The sequence below is a fragment of the Culex quinquefasciatus genome, chromosome 2, assembly GCF_015732765.1.
Source record: "Culex quinquefasciatus strain JHB chromosome 2, VPISU_Cqui_1.0_pri_paternal, whole genome shotgun sequence".
In the NCBI taxonomy this organism is placed as follows: Eukaryota; Metazoa; Arthropoda; class Insecta; order Diptera; family Culicidae; genus Culex; species Culex quinquefasciatus.
Genome location: NC_051862.1, coordinates 191,112,999 through 191,132,699, shown reverse-complemented (window position 1 = coordinate 191,132,699; position 19,701 = coordinate 191,112,999). Strand labels below are relative to the sequence as shown.

The following is a 19,701-nucleotide window of genomic DNA, read 5'->3' as shown; positions in this document are numbered from 1 at the left end:
AAAGGGGGGGTTCGTCGCTTTGTCCCCTTGAAGTCTTTTACGCAGCCGACTTCCATTTAGGGGTGCATCATCCCGCGAGTCGTTGTCTGTGGCCGGGTGACGTGTCCGTTACTCTTCATGTAATCACAGTCTAATCATGTTTACCGTGGAGTGCTGGTGGTGGTGGCTTGCTTGTCAATTAACACCTGTTACATTCGTGTCGCACCTTTCAGATGGTTATTCCCAAGGGCGTTGGTGGACCTCGGTTTACTTGGGTGATTGAGTTCGCGATTGTGAATATTTTCAAGGTTGTCACCAGACAGAATTTGCGTTTGTTGTACTTGTTTTAAATTTCAAATATAACAAAATATTTCCAATATTCAATTCAAAGTGTAGGAATGGTAATTTAAATTGAATATTTTAAATGGGAACACAAATGAATCGGTTAAATATATTCAAATTCGGACGATTTTAAATCGATCAAAATCTTTATGTGTAGAATTTTAAAAAAATGTCCTACAATTATTATTAATAAATAATAATTTCATACTTAAAAATCATTCTAAACATTTTGTTCAACTCTTCATATGAAGTGTAGTTGCAAGGAGTCACTCTGCTCATCTACTGTAGACATTTTATTGTGATTGAACTCCAGCACCTAAATTCAACCAAATATCGGGTCAATGCACAGGAGCCAAACCGAACGTGTTTGTTATTGTTAGCATTGCCTGCTCTAGCTTTTTTTTCAAGGTCAACTCATGAAAAGTGTTTTATCTCGGAACGTCAAAAAGCGACACGCGACAGGATAGAGCGATCACTTGGAAATTTATCAAGATGCATTTTTTATATTGGATTGAAAGGAGAAATCGGATGTGCTCTGAAAAACATATTTTAGACGCCATCCACGAATGACATTGCATTTTTCGAGGTTTCGACCAGCTATTTAAACAATCTTTACAAAACATTTTATTGAAACTTGTTTGCTCACTTCCTACTGAGCTACTTATAACTCAATCTCAGCTGAATGCCCTTCTAAAAAGCTGTAATTGAACATCAAACATCTGATATGGCAATGGGTTTGAATATCTTATTGACAATATATTTTTAGCATTGCCTCTCCCGACCAATACAATTGTTTCAAAAATAGTCATCTGACCATCTCCATCTTTTCATGATGTTGAGAGAAGAAAAATAAATATAAATAAACTGTTTAGAACTTCAGAAAGCCGTGGGATATTTTTTTTCCGATTTCTTGATTTCATATATTCAATATTAAACTTAAACTGTTTTCAAAAATTCAAAACTGAATTGTACTTAACACTGGAACGCCCAACGCATGTCCAACTTACACGGACGCCCAAGCCTCCCAAAAAAGGTGGAACGGTAACTTCAACACGCCCGTTCTCGGGCATAACTCAACCAATCGGGACGATTCTTGTTCAAAGTGATTTGTAAGAATGTCTAGATGATCCTTAAATTTTGCAGAACTTGATTTGAACGAATCTGTAATTTCTGCGACCGAAAACATCGTTTCGGCGAATTTTTTTTACACGCGAAAAAAAAAGTTGGAACGATGTTTTTGATCGCAAAAATTACAGATTTGATCAAATTAAATTCTGCAAAGGTCTAGAATCATCTAGACATCCTAACAAATCACTGGAAAGAAGAATCATCTTGATTGGTTGAGTTATGCCCGAGAACCATTGAGTTGAAGTTACCGTTCCAACTTTTTTGGAGCCTTGGGCGTTGGAATGTTAATAAACTTTGATCTTTAGGAGATAACATTTCAGTGCAAAAAGTAAAACTTTTTAAAACTTTGATACAATTTGAGTGCATTTTTTTTTGAATTAAAAACAAAGTATACATTATAAAACATCATTAAACAGAGTTTAAGAAATAATTCCTATAATTTTGAAAATATTTATGTCCACAGTTAGAATCAGCTGATATTTAAGAGCTCAAATTTAAATCAGTGAAAAAATGTATTTTTTCTATTTTTAAGACTTCTTTAGGAGAGAAAAAAAATGTCTACGTTTCTTATGTAAGATGCACGGACCAAATCAGAAATTAAAAGAGAAATAATTATCATTATTAGATGCAGAACGAAATAAAAATTGAAAATAACGTTTTTTACCAAAAAAATGCTGTTTTTACGTTTGCAAGAATGGTTATTTTTTATGTTTATGCTTGGGTCTTTAAATGTAGTGTAACTTGCAATAACCTGAAAATAACTCCTAAATCATCGCCTTTGTTTTTTGACTCACGATGTATCGGAAACTTTTGGTTCGATGTTCATTGAATAAATTTGAAACTTATGTAAAACTTTTTGCTTTAATTTAAACTTTAAACAAAGTGAAAGCTAAAACAATAATCAATCTTGATCACATTGTTTTTGATAGTAAATAAATGTTGAGCATTAAGTAGCTGCAAATAAAATGCTTGTAATAAATGCTTCTAGACAACCTTGATTTTTTTCCCCAAAAAATTCAGATGACAACAAAATGAATCACTGAAAATATCAAAGAACTTGTCGATTGCGAACTATAAAGAATGCATTGATTTGCATTTAATTTATGCATATTTTTGCAAATTTGATTTTGAAGACTTCTGAAATCTAATCTAATCTAATCAGACCCTAGCGCAGCCAATCTTTCGAAGGGATCCTGGAGAGTGCCTTAGGTTAGATGACGCCTAGCACTCTTCTTGATTTTGAAGACTTCTGAAATGAATAAAAATATTGTTTGGTTTAAGCATAAAAATAATAATGTATAAGGCAATTTTTAAAACATTTTGGGTAAAAAATATTGAATATTATGCTTGAAATTTTGTATTCATAAATTTGCAAAGTGCTGTTTTTTAAACACATTAAAAAACTGGAAATGTAAAAAAATATGCAATAACCAACAAAAAGTGCTCTTCGACAAATTTTCTATTAAACGAGAGTAGATAACATTGAAGATCTTATCATGTTCAAAAGAATCATGTAATTAATTTTAATGTTCAAAAAGTTTTTTTGTTCAATTTTTATTGACTCTATTGGCATTATTGGTCCATTTCGTGAAATGTCCCATCCCACAATCATATTTACAGATGAGCCATCGAAATTGGATGTTTCTGATGAATAAATGATTAAATCGCGATTCAACGATGTCTCCAAAAAAAACCTACCACCTAGCGAGTCCAAATTTCTTACCTAGGTCAAGTGCAGTTACAGTTGGTGTGCAACAGCCCCAGGACAAAAGTTCGAGCTGTTTTCAGTGGCTCCCACACTCGTTAGCAAATCATGAGGTATTTTTATCCAATCAAACGTTCGACGAATGAGAAAAAGACGCGGCGAGGCGAAGGTAACCCTTCCACCGCGGCCATAAAACTGCTCAAATGTAAACAAACTCACGAATCCAACTGTGCGTGATTGTCGCCGCAGCGTAAGTGTGATCTTCAAAACCGTTGGCGGTGTGTGGTGATGATCTTCACCACGATGGCCTGTGCAGTAGGTTTATGCACACACTAGTATTAGGGGTGAGAGATGAGAGCGCGTCAGCGTCACGTTTTGAATTTTCCTCTGGTCCAGCTGCTGCCTCAGCGGTCACCCGGGAGTTGGGCTGAGTTTTCGCGCGTGTGCTGAAGTGAATGACAGTGTTGCAGGATTAATGTTTTTTTTTTTTTACGACCGAGGTAGTTGTTGTTTTTTATTCTAAAATTTGCAAACTTTTGGACCCAATCCTAACCTATAGGTCATAGCCTGAGGTTAGCTTAGGCCGGACAAACAGTAAGTAGTATTACAGGCTCTCCTAAAGATGAAGGCATAGTGTCCTTCGTGTTGGAATATTAAGAGATGCGAAGCCATCCAGTGGTAAGGAGTCCTCCAAAATGATAAATTGAACCAAATTTGCATCAAACGCTAACTATTACTTACATCGCGAAACACTCATTTGCGCTTCAGGTAGAGTCATGTGGAAAGAAAAGAACATTAAAATAAATTTAAAACGTTTCCCCCAAAGACATAATCCGCCATCACTGCCCTCCACGTGTTTAGCAAACACCCAACGCTGCTACTCCAGCTCCCTGCCATGAACGAAGCGAGCGCGCGCCAAGTGGTTGGCGCTGCCCAAGATCTCCGCACACCCGCCGTCGCGACGCATTCAAATCTCTGCTGGTCTTCTAGGCGCACGCGCGGGGCAGCATCTCTTGGCGCGCGCGATCTCCGCATGGTAATTCTACTTGCGGTCGATATAAAACTAAATTTCGCGTGGCGCGCTTTTTCAGTCTCCGATCGGTTGCCGCGCGGGACGTTACGAGTTCGATCTTTTTGGGTGCCAAGATGGCAACGACCACACTGAGGGTGGTCTGCTGGATCGCGACGGTTTTCGTGATGATGGCGTTTGTGGTGGAAAGTGGGAGTGGTTCCAGGATATTGGCGATTTTCCCGTCGCCGGCGAAGAGTCACCAGATAGTGTTTCGGGCGATGGTGAAGGGACTGTTGGAGCGGGGACATCACGTGACAATGATGAGTACGGATCCGATCGAGACGGACAATCCGAACATTACGCAGATTAACTGGAACTTTGCGCACAAGATTGTGAAGGAAAACTTAGATGTGGCCAAGTTGAGGCAGGAAAACTGTAACTCGCTTACGATTTCAATGCAGCTGCTGCATGTGGCGGAAATGTTTGTGCGTGCCGAGATGAACCATCCGGATGTTCAGCAGCTGATCCGGAATGCTGGTGATGAGCAGTTTGACGTTTTGATCGTGGAGTACTTCCAGATGACACCGTTCTTTGCGTTCGCTGAGCTGTTCAACGTACCGATGATCGGAATTACCTCGATCGACTCGATCTCGTTGGCGCACCAGGTCGTCGGAAACGTGGCAAACCCAGTGGCTCATCCGGAAATGAGTCACAAGTTTTCCGGAAATCCGAACTTTTTCCAACGGATAGAAGCCTTCTTCACGAAGTTGTTCCTTGAACACATCCTGATCCCCGGAGAGTTTGCCAAGTACGATGAAATCATAGAGCAAAACTTTGGCAGCAACATGTCTAAATCGTACGAGCTGATGAACCGTGCTGATTTCCTTATGACCAACGTAGAACCAGCCATGGGCTTCATTCGACCGATCGTTCCCCAAGCGATTCAGCTCGGCTTTCTTCACATCGAGCCCCCAAAACCCCTTCCCACGGACCTCCAACAGTACTTGGACCGATCACGCCACGGAGTGATCTACTTCAGCCTCGGAACGCTCATCCGCAGTGACTCGGTCAATGCCAAAAACACCAAGATCTTCATGGACGTGTTCAAGTCGCTCAAATACGACGTACTGTGGAAGTGCGACAGTGAAGTGGATCTTAACGGAACCACTAACATACGCATCGCTCGATGGCTTCCCCAGCAAGATCTACTCGGTAGGTTTGACGTAAATCACTTAGAAGCGATACATTGATATAACCCCCAGGGGCCCGGAGTGGACACTCAATTCAAGTTCACTGAGCATTATGGGAATTTTTGTGCTGAGCCAGCATCCTTTTATTACCATAACAATAGCTAATTATACATGTTTATTCGGGAATTTGAGTGTCATTGAAAAAACAACAGTGTATCCAGTATCTCCCCTTGAATTCAAGTACCGTTTTCCGGTGCTTTCCCTCTTGTTTGCAACAGAGCTAAGATTGGCTGGCGTCAGCAGTTTAGTTTCCAGTACAAAAATGTTCGCAGTACTTTGAGAAAATTAACACTTGTAGTATCAATGTGGGGTGTTCAAGTAAGCTGAAAAAGGTGTGAAGAAGACTGAAACTATCATTTAACTGAAGTGAAATCAATTATTTTCTTCATAAAAAAATATTTTCAGATCATCGATATGCAAAATGTTGTTCAATTTAAACAATAATAAGAAAATTAACTGAATTTATTTAACCATCTAAAAGCCATGACCATGACCGAGTCACGTAGCCCAGTGGTAACGCTTCCACCTCGTAAGCGGTAGATCGGGGTTCAAATCCCGGCTCGGACCAACACAACTGGTGATCTTTTCCCTTCTGGTATTGATTGCTTAGTAAAGGGAAGGTAGTGTATCGTCACAAACTGGACCTTATCAACGACACCTTAGGAAGCCGACCTATGCAATGTTACCATTAGTTGAGTGAAAAACTGCCACTGAATCCGCTTTGTGCATGCCGGGCCCGATACTCTTTAAGGGTGTTCCCCTCAAGAACTGGGAAAGATTTACTTAGTTTTATCTAAGAGGCCACCCACTGATTTTCTGATATCAAAGCATTAAATTGAATAAAAACTATTAAATATTTGTTGTCAAAAAATCATGTGACAAGTTGAGAATGAAAAAATAATATTCGAAAATACAACGAACAGTCCATTTTATGAGAATGCATGCAAAATATGTCTACAGTATTGCCCATAAAAAAAGCGACATATGATTTTTTTCACAGAAAAGTCCATTCTAAAATGTATTTAACAAACTGATTTTTTCTTTACTATGGTGTTTGTTTAGTATATTTTGAAGATAACTTCGGGTGGGCTACAATAATGGATGTGTTTTGGTACAAAATTTAACTTAATTTCAAACCTTATATCTCAAAAACGGAACACTTAAAAATATCCAACTTTGTGCCAAAAACATCGTTAAAGACGACGAAGTTGAGTTTATAGCTGTTGGCCACCATTGCTAGTACCAACCACTAGTGTCTTCCTTTTTATCAACAAGGACTTCGCCGCCCTGGGCTCCTAAGTGTATGAAAGTATGGCACGGAGCGACGGCGCCGAATACCCATATTTACACAAAGAATTTTTAGAGCGAACCGGCGCACTATGGTACATTGGGTGGCCAAGTTTCAAAAAAGTGACCTTCTTCAAATATTTTTTGGTATTTTTTTCTCGAAAGTAAACATTCTAACTAAGAAAAATCCAAATTTTCAAAGAACTAAGTTTGTTCATTACGAAGATACGCAAGCTGAAAGTCAAAAAATGGAGTAAAAAACAAGCGTTTTTCGTAAAAAAGGCTGATTGTTTAATTTTAACATAGCTCAGCCATTTTAAATGTTTTATTAGGACAAATATACATCGTTGGAAAGGTAATGAGATAAGCTTTGAAACTATTAATAGATAAAATGTTGTTTCCAAACCAAAAACTGAAATTTTCATCGAATAACTGGAGCATTTTTTTTGACAAATCATATTTTTTTGTGTTTGTTAATCGAGTACTTTTTTTGCTAACCGATGCTAAACATGAAACTAAGATCACTTGAAAGATTGGATTATAATCTAACATTGCTGAAATTTCGAGCCTGCGATTTTTTGCGTTTTCGGAGATATGCCATTTTGAACATTTACGTTTTATCAAAATTTGCTGCAATCTAGGTACATATGCGCCCGTTTATTTCACTTGCTTTGCTACCTCCTTCGTGGGCATCGTCGCTTCAAAAATCAATACCTGGTTTCAAGAAGTTCGAAATGACTTTATTGGAATTTTCTGTTGCCTATATTTAACATTGAGTACCTTAGTCAAAATAAGGTATTCGTACCGAAGTTTCTCAAGCGAAACTGGAGAATCTCAATTTGATACCGGAAAAAGTATTCATCAAAATGTTGACTTAGCATGATGAATTTCTGCGATCAATCCATGAAACTGATCCACATTTAAGTTCTATGTTGGTTAGTACAAAACATCATAAAAAGTACCTTTAACATATCCTGAAGCTGTCACAAACTCTATAATCAAATGAATTTTAAGAATATGGTTTGTATTTTATCGTTTTACTTCATAATTAATATTTTGAATAAAATTATTTTTTCTGTTATTTGATTTAACAATTAAAATTTTCGCAATTTATGCCCGTAAGGGGGGGGGGGGTCTCATGTTATATGGCATGGACTCACAAAAAGAAACACACAGCAGTAAATAATAAATATTTTACTTAAAATGAATTTATTCCGCTTAACAAAATTTTGTTGGTGGGAAGGAGGAGAGGGGGGGGGGGGCGTGAAAGAAAGAGGAGGGAGGGGTTGTGTCCATAAAGTGGGGATGTATTAGCTTATCCATAATTTAATAATATAAACTTGCAATACAATATATACGCAATTCTGTTGCACTTGCAAATGTATGAAAATACTATTTATTATAAACAATCAACTATTGAAAAACATGAAAAGTCATAAAAATCGACGTATATCATTTCAATACCATACAATTACCCAAATTTGTATGAAAAAACATTTAAAAAGCAAAAAAATAATTTGGCCGCCTGTTTGTATGGAGATGGCCCATAGTGCGGCGACCTCTGGATTGTGATTCCAGTGTGCGGTCCGATTGTTCCACACGGGCAGGACGGGAAACATCGTTAAAAGTCTCTCTTAAATTACGCTCAATCGAAATTTTTATAATTTTTGATAGAATTAGTAATTTTATAAAAAAAATGCCATTTGGGGTTTCATCTTGAGTGATTCGGTCATTTCTTAAAACCTATGTCGATGCCTCAAAAGGGTGCCATATTCGGATGATGGAATGTGCTCTACAACTTTCCCGAAGAGAGTATGGTGCTAGCTTGCCCCTGAAATAAGATACAGCGTCCTGAATACTTGTCTAAATACTTTCGAGCAAAACTCACAATTTAAATTACACAAAATTTTTCATTTTAAAATTTCGTGTTTTTTCTAACTTTGCATGGTTATTTTTAGAATTTGACAATGTTCTACAAAGTTGTAGAGCAAAAAATTACAAAAATTTTGATATATAGACATAAGGGGTGTGCTTATAAACATCACGAGTTATCGCGATTTTACGAAAAAAAGTTTTGAAAAAGTTAATTTTTGCGTTTCTCTTTGTTTCGTCGTCCGTGTCTGTCGCGGGTGACCATGAACGGCCATGATCGATGACGACCAACTTTTTCAACTTTGTAGAACATTTTTACACTCTTAAAAATAACCCTGCAAAGTTAGAAAAAAAACGAAATTTTAAAATGCAAAATTTTGTTCTAATTGAAAAAATGACCCTTCTGGGTCAATGTAGATTCCAAAAGTACATTAAATTTCCCATGAAATGACATGTTCCAAATTTTTTTTACAGTCGAGTAACGGAAAATGGGAGAATTTTTAAAACTTTTTTAAGTGTTTTTTTTTTCGATGAAAAATACGTTTTTTCAGAATTCTGAGTACGTCATCCAATCGGGCGTCTAATTTTACCTAAAAGTCCCTTTGATACCAAATTTCTATCTCATCACCTTTTCAGGCTGCAAATTATTGAAAAACACCTCTTTTTTCGCATGTTCAAAAACGAAAGGGGTCGTACCGCCCCTCCGTCACGAGATATCAAAAAACGGACCTCGGATTCGTGATTAGGGACAAAAGTTACCCCTTAGGACAAAGTTTCACGCAAATCGAAGAGGGGTCGGGGAAACTGCTTTGTGAGTTGGCGGACCCTGATATTAAAGTTCATCAAATATCAAAGTTTAGACAGTTATTTTGCGAACTTATACCCAAATATCTGTTTAAACATAATACTTGTTCGGGTTTGAATGCTTCCAGGAATTCGAAGCATGACGTTATTTACATCAGGAATTCACATGGTCTTTCAAAGAATACTGGCAATGACAATAAAAAATGGACATTAGGGACACCGTCTGGCTCGATTCCCTCGGCAAAAATAAGAATCTTTGCTGACATTGAAAAAAAAAATAATGGCTCAAAATTGGCACATATACTCGATTACCCCTTTTCTTGCCACACTTTTGCTCATCGCTGCAGTAAATTCTGGTAACATTTTTCAGCTGCGCCATTCGATGCCTCTGTGCTCTCTTGTTCTAAGCTTGTTGGTTTTCCTATCTAGTTAGCATAAGAGAGCACAGAGGCATCGTCTTTTAGAGTGTGACGATCAAATACTAAAAAATCAGGTTCCCTATCAAATAACAATGAACAATAGTGCCATTCAGTCTGGTAGATCCATTTTGTCAAACAAATTGCGGATGTTGTGCCAAAATTCAAATTAATCAAATTATCACATTTTTGCGAATTTTGTCTAACCAAGATCCATCTGGGATGCGGATGCATTCTTTTCTAACCACAGGCTTTAACACTCAAGGTGTTCAACTATCCTAAATTGACTATAGGTGCTAATTTTGCTAACCGCTATCAATTTTATACAACCGCTTGAAAGATCGTCAACTTTTGCGAATTGATGTTAAAGTTAATTAAACTTTACAATGTTTTACATATTGTTATGGATTGTTGTAGAATAAGCATTCAACTATGCAACAATGAAGCAATATACCATGCCAATCGTTTTTGTTATTTATTTATTTATCGTTCAGTTCGATATAATGACAATTAGGCTTCCAAATTAATACATCAACAAATCACCTGCCGACACTGAGCGCCACCACCTGTTGGCGCCAAATTGGCTCGTAAAACTTTAAAACTGATTCAGCGATCTAAAAACCCCAGAAACTGCTGATAGTTTTTTTACTACCCTTTCGAGGCCAATAATTAATCATTTCCTAAGTGGAAGCGTGCCATTTTTCCAGTGATCATCTTTATGGATTTTTGGAATTTATTTGTTTTTTTTTTTTCTCTCAATTTGCGACTGTGTGACCGAAATATCTCGTACGATTTATACGCCGCAATTTTCCGCAATGCAGCTTTAATATAAATATTAACAAGAGCAGAATCCTTATTCATTTTCGCTTTCAGTGCTTTTGCAGACGTCATTACCAATCTTATTTTGGAAGTTAGTGTAGCTATTAATGCTGCAGTGGTAGTTAAAACTGCAAGGTCGGCTTTATATGCTTTTATGTATGTATGTATGTGTGTCTGTATTTATGAGTCCCTCTGTCACTTGACGTGGTCATTACAATAGTTTGTTTGAACCAAGGCGGTTCGGTTAGTAACCGCCAAAATCGGTTCTGATAGACACCCCTCCCCTCCCTCTCATTTTTCCATACAAAATTTCAACTTGCTGTCCCCTCCTCCCTAAATAGGCCACGTGGTTCATGCACGATCCCTTAGACAAATAACAAAAAAAAATTCAAAATAAACTTGTTTGCTCCACAGCATTGAAATGGCGTTCTTGATTGCGAGATCACTAGCGTGCCCAGCTCTTTGAGGAAGGTGGGGCAATGATATGAATGTTTTGAAAAATACATCATTTGCGGACATCCCCTGACCAAATTTAGAACAAATTTCTGAGGATGGTGGGGCAGTTGCCCCACCCTGTGCACGCTAGTGTGCGAGATTCCTACTCGAAGCTAGGTGTTCGAAGGCTTGATTGTTAAGGCAATTGCAAACCTCTTTTTACACCTTAGCTTCCATCCACCCCGGGATTCGAACTGACGACCTTTGGATTGTTAGTCCAACTGCCTACCAGCGACTCCACCGAGGCAGGACCCAGAGAGACGAATCCTATACCTAGACTGAGCTAACGACCTAACCTCTAGGTTAGACCGGGGCCAACATTTATTTTCCCGTCCAACAAAAGGCGTGTTCAGACAAATCTCGTCTCTAAAAATGCCACCGGGACCTTCTGGGATCGAACCCACACTTACTGGGTGAGAGGCAACCACGCTTATCCCTACACCACCGGTCCTTGCTGCCAGCATAATCCATAATATGTTATTTAAATAATTTAGCACTCACTAAGATTTTTTTTACGGAATTCGCTCATGTTTACTAAATTTTTAACTGTTGAACAGTTTGGTAAACTAAAAACTACCGAATAAGGTTAAACCTTTCATCCGTTTTTTGGTTAAATTCTGTTTACTTTGACAGACCTGTGGTTTACAGAACAACCCGAGCAGACGGCAATAACTTGGGAATAACATTTTTTGATATTTGAAAATACTATAGGCCAATCATATTTTATGCTATTTATAACAAGATTTGTTATTCACCATTATGATTTTTTTTAAATTGGATTGTTATTGTAATAACAGACTAATAACATTTTAAAATATTCTCCGAACAAATCTTTGTTATTATTTTTTTGTTATTTTGAGATATTCTTCCATGACAAAAAATTTTATTCCCAGGTTGTTCTGGCTTTCAATCAATATCAGACTGATGACAAATTTTGTTATGATAACATAAACTGTTATTGAACTCTTATGCAAAAATGGATTTTGCAAGAATATTCCATAACACTTTCTGTTATGTTAACTGTATTTGTTAATTAAATGGCATAAATTTAGTTATTACCGTCTGTTTGGGTAAACTCTACCGATTTTTCAACTACCATATTCGGTAAAGAAATCTAAGTGTGCAAAGATTTGTTACACCTGAGATGATCTAGTCGATCTGAAACTTTTGGTAATTTTGTGCAACAGGCTTCCCCAACAGACGGTGATAACTAACTTCATGCCATTTTCATAACAAATACTGTTAAAATAACAGAAAGCGTTATGAATTCTTCCCGAAAAATCATTTTTTACATGAGAGTTGAATAACGAATTATGTTATCATAACAAAATTTATTATTGAAATTGATTGAAAGCCAAAACAACTTTGGAATAACATTTTTTGTTATGGAAGAATACCTCCAACTGTTATTGGGATGAGCGGATTAGTTGTTGAAATAACTAAAAATAAATAATTGTTGAAATAACAAAAAATAATTTAAAATATGATTAGTCTGTTATTACAATCACAATTCAATACCAAAAAATTCATAGCGACAAATAACAAATCTTGATATAAATAGCATAAAATGTGATGGGCCTAGTATTTTCAAATAACAAAAAATGTTATTCCCAAGTTATCTCCGTCTGCTCGGGTTACCAAAGAAACAAGTCAACACTTCAAGATTTTGACAACAGATCCTACCCGGACTGCTTCAGTGAGTGTGGTAGTAGGCTACAGTGCATTCTTGTAACAACTTCTTGGGAAGATCTGAGTTATTCAAGAACTGCTTGGAGTCTAGACCTGTGGTGTAGACTAGCCCAGATGTTCCAAAACCAAGCTGAAATGTTTTAATAAGATAACTTAACAAAATTCAATTGATACGTATTGGAAATTCTCCGATCGAATTCTCAAAGATTCTTAATTGAAGTCATATTCTAAATTTGAGTCATTCGTTTTTTTTAAAAGATCCTCGATTTAAACATCCCCATCCAGTTGTGAAAATTAAGAAAATGGTGCATTGATAAGGACTGCTAAAAAATTAGTACACGAAAATCTTATTTTACTCAAAAACACATTTTTCATAAAATCATAACTTGGTCCTAATCATGACTCCTAAAACATATAAAAAATGAAAAATAAAAAAAAACGGTGTCAGGTTAATTTAAAATCAGTAAAAAATAAGTGTACCTTTTTTCTGAACAATTCTCATCAAAACCTACAATTTTGCTGAAGACATCAAAATTACAGATAATTGAATATTTACGAACCATTTTTGTATGGACAGCTGCCAAAAATGTATGAAGCCTTGTATGGCGGAACCAATTATGCAAACGTCTCAGTTTTGTTGAATGAAAAAAAAAACATATTTAACAGTAAGGTACAAAACCAATTTTTTTTATCTGCCCGAGTAGTACAAATTGTTTCAAAAAGATCATACAAATTTAGCATTGTAGCGTTGTTCCAGAGAAATTGACAAATTTCACAACGTATCACCTCCGGGTGAAAATATGTATTTGTTCAATGGTCTTAGTTTAATCAAAAAAATTGTTACATTCCAAAAAAATAACTTGGTAATTATGTGTTTGGCATAAATGTAAACAAAAATCTGCACCTGATGAATAAAAACATGATTGCAATAAAAAAACGGCATCGAATGCTTCAGTAGGTCGAAAAAGTAAAGCAACGGAGTGTGAATGTTGAAGGACAACATAGAAAAATAAATATGGCGTGTGAAACTAATTTGTGCTGAATCACGGTTTGACGACTTATCTTAATCTGTGGGTTCGGAGCCATATGTGATAGTTGTTGATCAATTTATATTTTTGTTCGGTCGCTATTTTGTTCCACTTGGAGAAACTCTAATGTAAAGCTTTACATGTTTTAATTGTAGACCTTTTCTCTAATCAAAACCGGAAATGGATAGGTTATAAGAGTTTGAGTTATATGAATTTAAATACTCTAATTCTAAGCAATAAAAAACCAAAATGCAGATAATTTGATATATTTTGATATTTAAAGCTATTAAAAATACTGTGCATGATGTAAACAGTAAACGTTCAAAAATCTATTTTATCAACAAATTTGTGACTCGTTTTTTATTAGCGAAAACTTCAAATAACACAAAGCTTAAGTGAACCGAGGCTAAAATATAACTAAAAATGTTTCTTTTAATAATGGTAATAGCATAAACGTTTACTCTTGACTCGACTTGAAGCTTATTTTTCCGATTTTATTGAGCAAAGGGCTTTTGGAACAAAATAATTTCAAATCTAAGCCTAACGAAAAAAAGAAACCGAGCAAATAATAAAAGTCATTCTGCCATCACTGCCTTCACGTGATATTAGGTATCACACAGTTCACTACCATTCCAAGCTCGCTGACACGACCGACTTACCCGGCCAAGAGGTTGGCGCTGCTCAAGATCTTCACCTAGCCGTCGCGAGCCGCATTCAAGTCTCGGCTGGTCTTCTAAGCGCACGCGTGGGGCAGCGCACTCGATTTCCACGTGGTAGTTCCGGTCGATATAAAACTACACTTCGCGAGGCACGCATTTTCAGTTTCCGATCGTGCGCTGGGCGGGACGTTACGAGTCTTGGTGTCAACATGGGGACGGCCACACTGAGGGTGGTCAGTTTGATCGCGACGGTTTTTGTGTTGATGGCATTTGTGGTGGAAAATGGGAGTGGTTCCAGGATATTGGCGATTTTTCCGTCGCCGGCGAATAGTCACCAGATAGTGTTTCGGGCGATAGTGAAGGGACTGTTGGAGCGGGGACATCACGTGACAATGATGGGTACGGATCCGATCGAGACAGACAATCCGAATATTACGCAAATTGATTGGAGCTTTGCACACAAGATTATCGTGGAAAACATAGATGTGGCCAAGTTGAGGCAGGAAAATTGTAAAACGCTGACGATTTCGAAGCAACTGTTACATGTTACGGAAATGTTTGTGCGTGCTGAGATGAACCATCCGGATGTTCAGCAGTTGATCCGGAATGCTGGTGATGAGCAGTTTGACGTTTTGATAGTGGAATACTTCCAGATGACGCCGTTCTTCGCGTTCGCTGAGCTGTTCAACGTGCCTATGATTGGAGTGACGTCGATCGACTCGATCTCGCAAGCCCACGAGGTCGTCGGAAACGTGGTGAATCCTGTGATCCATCCGGAAATAAGTCACAAGTTTTCCGTAAATTTGAACTTTTTCCAACGGATTGATGCGTTATTAACGAAGATTTTCATTGATCACATTTTGTTCCCCGGAGAGTTTGCCAAGTACGACGAAATCATAGAGCAAAACTTTGGCAGTAACATGTCCAAATCGTACGAGCTGATGAACCGTGTCGATTTCCTCATGACCAACGTAGAACCAGCAATGGGCTTCATCCGACCGATCGTCCCCCAAGCGATTCAGCTCGGCTTTCTTCACATCGAGCCCCCAAAACCCCTTCCCACGGACCTCCAACAGTACTTGGACCGATCACGCCACGGAGTGATCTACTTTAGCCTCGGAACACTCATCCGCAGTTCCTCGGTCAATGCCAAAAACACCAAGATCTTCTTGGACGCGTTCAAGTCGCTCAAATACGACGTACTGTGGAAGTACACCCAAAACTGGCAGCGCTAGTACGAGAGAATGATGGTCTCGAGTCGAGAGAATAGTGGTACCATTCACGGACGCAGAGAACACAGCTCGAGATGGGCGATAGAACTATTCTCTCGAGGTTCATTTGCAAAAAAAAGTTCATCCGTCAAACAAAAAACCAAAAGTGTCGACAACGGGAATCGAACCAGAGACCTTTGACAAACCAATCCAATGACTTAGCTGCCTCGGCCACCACAGCTTGGTGACCATGGAGAAGTCAGAAGTCGATGTATGACACTTGTTAGAGATTTATTGATTCAACTAACGAATGAACTCATTTGTTATGATGGTGTGAGTTGGTACCATTATTCTATCGATTTTGGCACTGAGCCTTCAATAAATTTTGAGAGAACGATTATCTCGATTCTGAATTTTGGGTGTACGATAGTGAAGTGGATCTCAACGGATCCACTAACATACGCTTTGCCCGATGGCTCCCCCAGCAAGATCTGCTCGGTAGGTTTGACGTAAATCGCATAAGAATGATGCATCGATACTTCCTCCCTGTTACGAAGTTATCTTTCTGTGCCTTATTAAATGTTTATCACTTACAATGGCATACAATTTTATATTTGTTTCAGATCTTCCTGGTTCAAAAACTTCAATAAGTTATGTATTATATGTTTCATTATTCAGTTCACCAAATTTAATACACAATTACAAATAAATGTAACCCAAATTTTATCAACAGTTTGCAAACATACTTTAGGTTTGTCTATTTTTAGCGTGAGATAAACTTTTTCCTCGCCGCTTGGGTCGTAATGTCCCAGATTGAACTGGCACTCAATTCATTAGCCTTGTTCGGCGGCGACGCACCTTCGTTTCCACTTCCGGTGGCATTCGTCGCTGGTTGTTACATTAATTGTCGTTACGCTTCTTTGGTGACACCGCTGGCGGCTTCCAACGTCATTGCTTCCGCTTTTCCAGCTTCGAATTCTTCCACCCTTGGACTGACCCTGGATCTAGATGAATCCGGCCGTCGAATCGAACGTGCTAGACATCTTGCTTGTTTTGCTCAAAATATTTAAAATTACTTCAGAATCTATGTACATTAAACTCCTGATTTTCTGTCTCAAGTATCGCAATAAACCAAACGACAGATATTTTTTTTAAATTCATCCATTTGATCGACGACCATTGAATTCAATTGCCAAATTAAAACATCATCAAAACGCCGTCTGACCGTGAACGCCACCTGTTGACACGAAATGGTTTAAAAATAAATCGCTGCCTTCAAAATCTACTAAGCGGTCTAAAAACAGATCGGAAATTTCAAAATGGCATCCTTATTATTTTTCGCTTCGAGTGACTTTAGCGAGACGTCAAATCGTTAATCATTTTGGCAGTTAGTATAGGCAAGCGTGTCGCCGCTGAAGTAGATAAAAATGCACTTAAAAATTGTCTTTGGAGGACTTGACTATGGTTACCATTGGTTAGTTTATAGACTTTAATAAATAAGTTTTCTTCGAAGAATTTTACAAAATAGCTTAGACTGATAAAAGTATTCGAGTGTAGCGAGCGATTCTCTAGGACTTAGAATGAATATTTGTATTGTTTGATTTGGTTGAAATATGCATACATGTTTGGTACCGTCATCAGGGGTGACATTGGGTTCGGAGGGGGAGTTATGGATCATACAACAATGCAGAAACTATCACAATTGGATAGCAAAATTTGGTATCATGCTAATTTGAAAAAAAAACCAAAAATCTTAAAAAGTTTAGACACCAAATATTGGTAATTTTGTGGTTTTAAAGAAGTATACCTAATTTTCTGAAACCATCCATGGGAAACCAAAGCTGATTTTTTTGTGTTATTTTTGATATACCTTCTAAGGAAATTGTAAAATACTGTGATTTTTTGAATAAGGGAACCTAATTTTGGAATTTTCGTGGTATTTCAACTAATTACCGAATTATTCAAAAAAGTCAAAAAAAATATATAAAATTTGGAATAACAAGCCGTAGTCTCAACATTTGAATGCAAAAAGTGTTTTTAAATGCATTTTACACTAGTACAGTTGTTTTGCAATCATTAATTTCAAAAAAAAAAAAAGATTTGACAAAATCAAAAATTTTAGCAAAAAAAACTTAAACATCGAAAATTTAAAAAAAAAATCATAAGATTTTCAAATTAACTCAAACATGCTAAAAGTGGTTCTAAACGCAGGGAAATGCATTTTAAATGGATTTCTGCTGATTGTTTTTAAATTTCCATTGAAATTTTGAAGTTTCTCGAAAAAACAAATTGCCTCATGATTTTTAGGGCTAATTTTGAAGGGGGGGGACAAAAACTTTAAATAAAATTTCTACCAGCCTTAACAAAAATCAGTCAAAGAAAAAAAAATATTGTCGGTATTTATTTTTTATAAATTTTGAATTTTTTATAACCAAAACTTGTTGAAATTGACTTAACAAGTAGTATATTTTGATATTTTTTTAAAGATTAAACAGACAAATTTTAAAGGGTCCAGGAAAACCAAAATTTGGTATTGATACCAGAGAAAGGTATTATTATGCATTTCTCTTGTTATTTACCCATGCTTGGGGAGACGACTCCTACACCTGGACTGAGCTATCGATCTAACCCTTTGGTTAGACCGGGGCCAACATTTACTTCCTCATCCAACGGAAGGCGTGGTCAGACAAATCTCGTCTCGAAAAATGCCACCGGGACCGTCTGGGATCGAACCCAAGCCAACTGGGTGAGAGGCCACCACGCTTACCCTTACACCAAGGTTCCGGACAATCATCATCATCATAAACAAAGGGGAGTTTAATTTTCAAATTCAGTTAAAGGTTTTTTTTTGTGTCACGTTCAAATTAATTTAAGATTTTTTTTTAGTTTATGGAAAAATAATATGAAAAAAGCAAAAAAAGTAATACTGTAAGTTCAACATAAGATTTTCAGTTATTTTAATATTTGTCATGTTCCGCAAAATTTTCGTGAAATTTTGTGCATTCAAATTAAGATCTCCGTGAAATTTAAAAATTTTGAACGTGAAAAATCACTTAGCCTTATTATTGTCCTTTTTCGATAGCATTGATTTTTTAACATCTATCATTACTTTGTTTATCCTGTCATCAGAAAAAAAAAATAATAGATGTAATAGATATTTGCAAAGAAATTTAGAAATTTCAGACTCGCTTACTAATTCAAAATGCCCTTTTAGCACAGGAAACCCACGGCGCATTAGTGGTTATGAAAAAGTTATCTAAAATACCGCAACATAACAACATTTGGTATCCAAACTTTAACGTTTCTACAAATTTTTTTAGGGGGTACACCATATTCTTTTGTTAAGTCAGCTTTTTTTAAACGAGTCTCGATTTACGCAACTTTTTTTAAGTCATGACTTAAATATAGAATGTCAATGACTTAAATTGAGAATATGACTTAAATTTAGAATTTTTGGGATTTCGTAACTTTTCAGAGAATTTTCAAAATGTATCAATTGGGTACAAAAGCCCTATGTCAATTCTTATGTACAACGGTAAAAAACACGATTAAAAACCATTTTTGATCACTTTTTTTCATTTTAATGCAAAAATTTTTTTTTACAACACAACATTTTTTCGATGGATCAACTATGTTCCCCTTGGAACGAGCTGTCAAGTAGGAACTTTTCTGTCAAGAAGGACCGCGAGGATAATTTTTCAAAATTGATTTAAAAATCCATTTTAAACTCTTTGTGGTCGTACAAAGGGTCATTGTACTCAGAAAAATAAGCTTTATCACTGTAAACAATAATATCAGCAATCTAAGCTTCATTTTAGGACCCAATTGTATTTTATTAAGAAATGTTATTAAATCATTTTATCATGGTTTTGGAACACTTGGGATGTTCTAGTCCATCCGAAACTTCCGCAAATGTTGTGCAACAGGCTTACCAAAGAAACAAGTAGAAACTTCAAGATTTTGACAACGGATCCTACCCAGACTGCTTCAGTGAGTGTGGTAGGC

The 19,701-nt window shown here is 36.9% G+C and overlaps 2 protein-coding genes across 2 annotated transcripts in view; both read left to right on the top strand.

Moving 5' to 3' along the window:
• The first annotated feature begins 4,269 nt into the window (after positions 1-4,269).
• The window catches only part of LOC6049450 (UDP-glucosyltransferase 2), a 30,027-nt gene continuing 14,595 nt past the window's right edge, over positions 4,270-19,701 (top strand). Inside the window, exon 1 of the mRNA XM_038255927.1 lies at positions 4,270-5,378. Within this exon, the coding sequence (XP_038111855.1) occupies positions 4,301-5,378 (1,078 nt within the window). The 5' untranslated portion in view covers positions 4,270-4,300. The remainder of the gene's footprint in view (positions 5,379-19,701) is intronic.
• On the top strand, positions 14,677-15,765 carry LOC119767404 (UDP-glucosyltransferase 2-like). The gene has a single exon (XM_038255928.1). It carries the CDS (start codon positions 14,695-14,697, stop codon positions 15,718-15,720), a length of 1,026 nt encoding a protein of 341 aa, XP_038111856.1. The 5' UTR covers positions 14,677-14,694; the 3' UTR covers positions 15,721-15,765.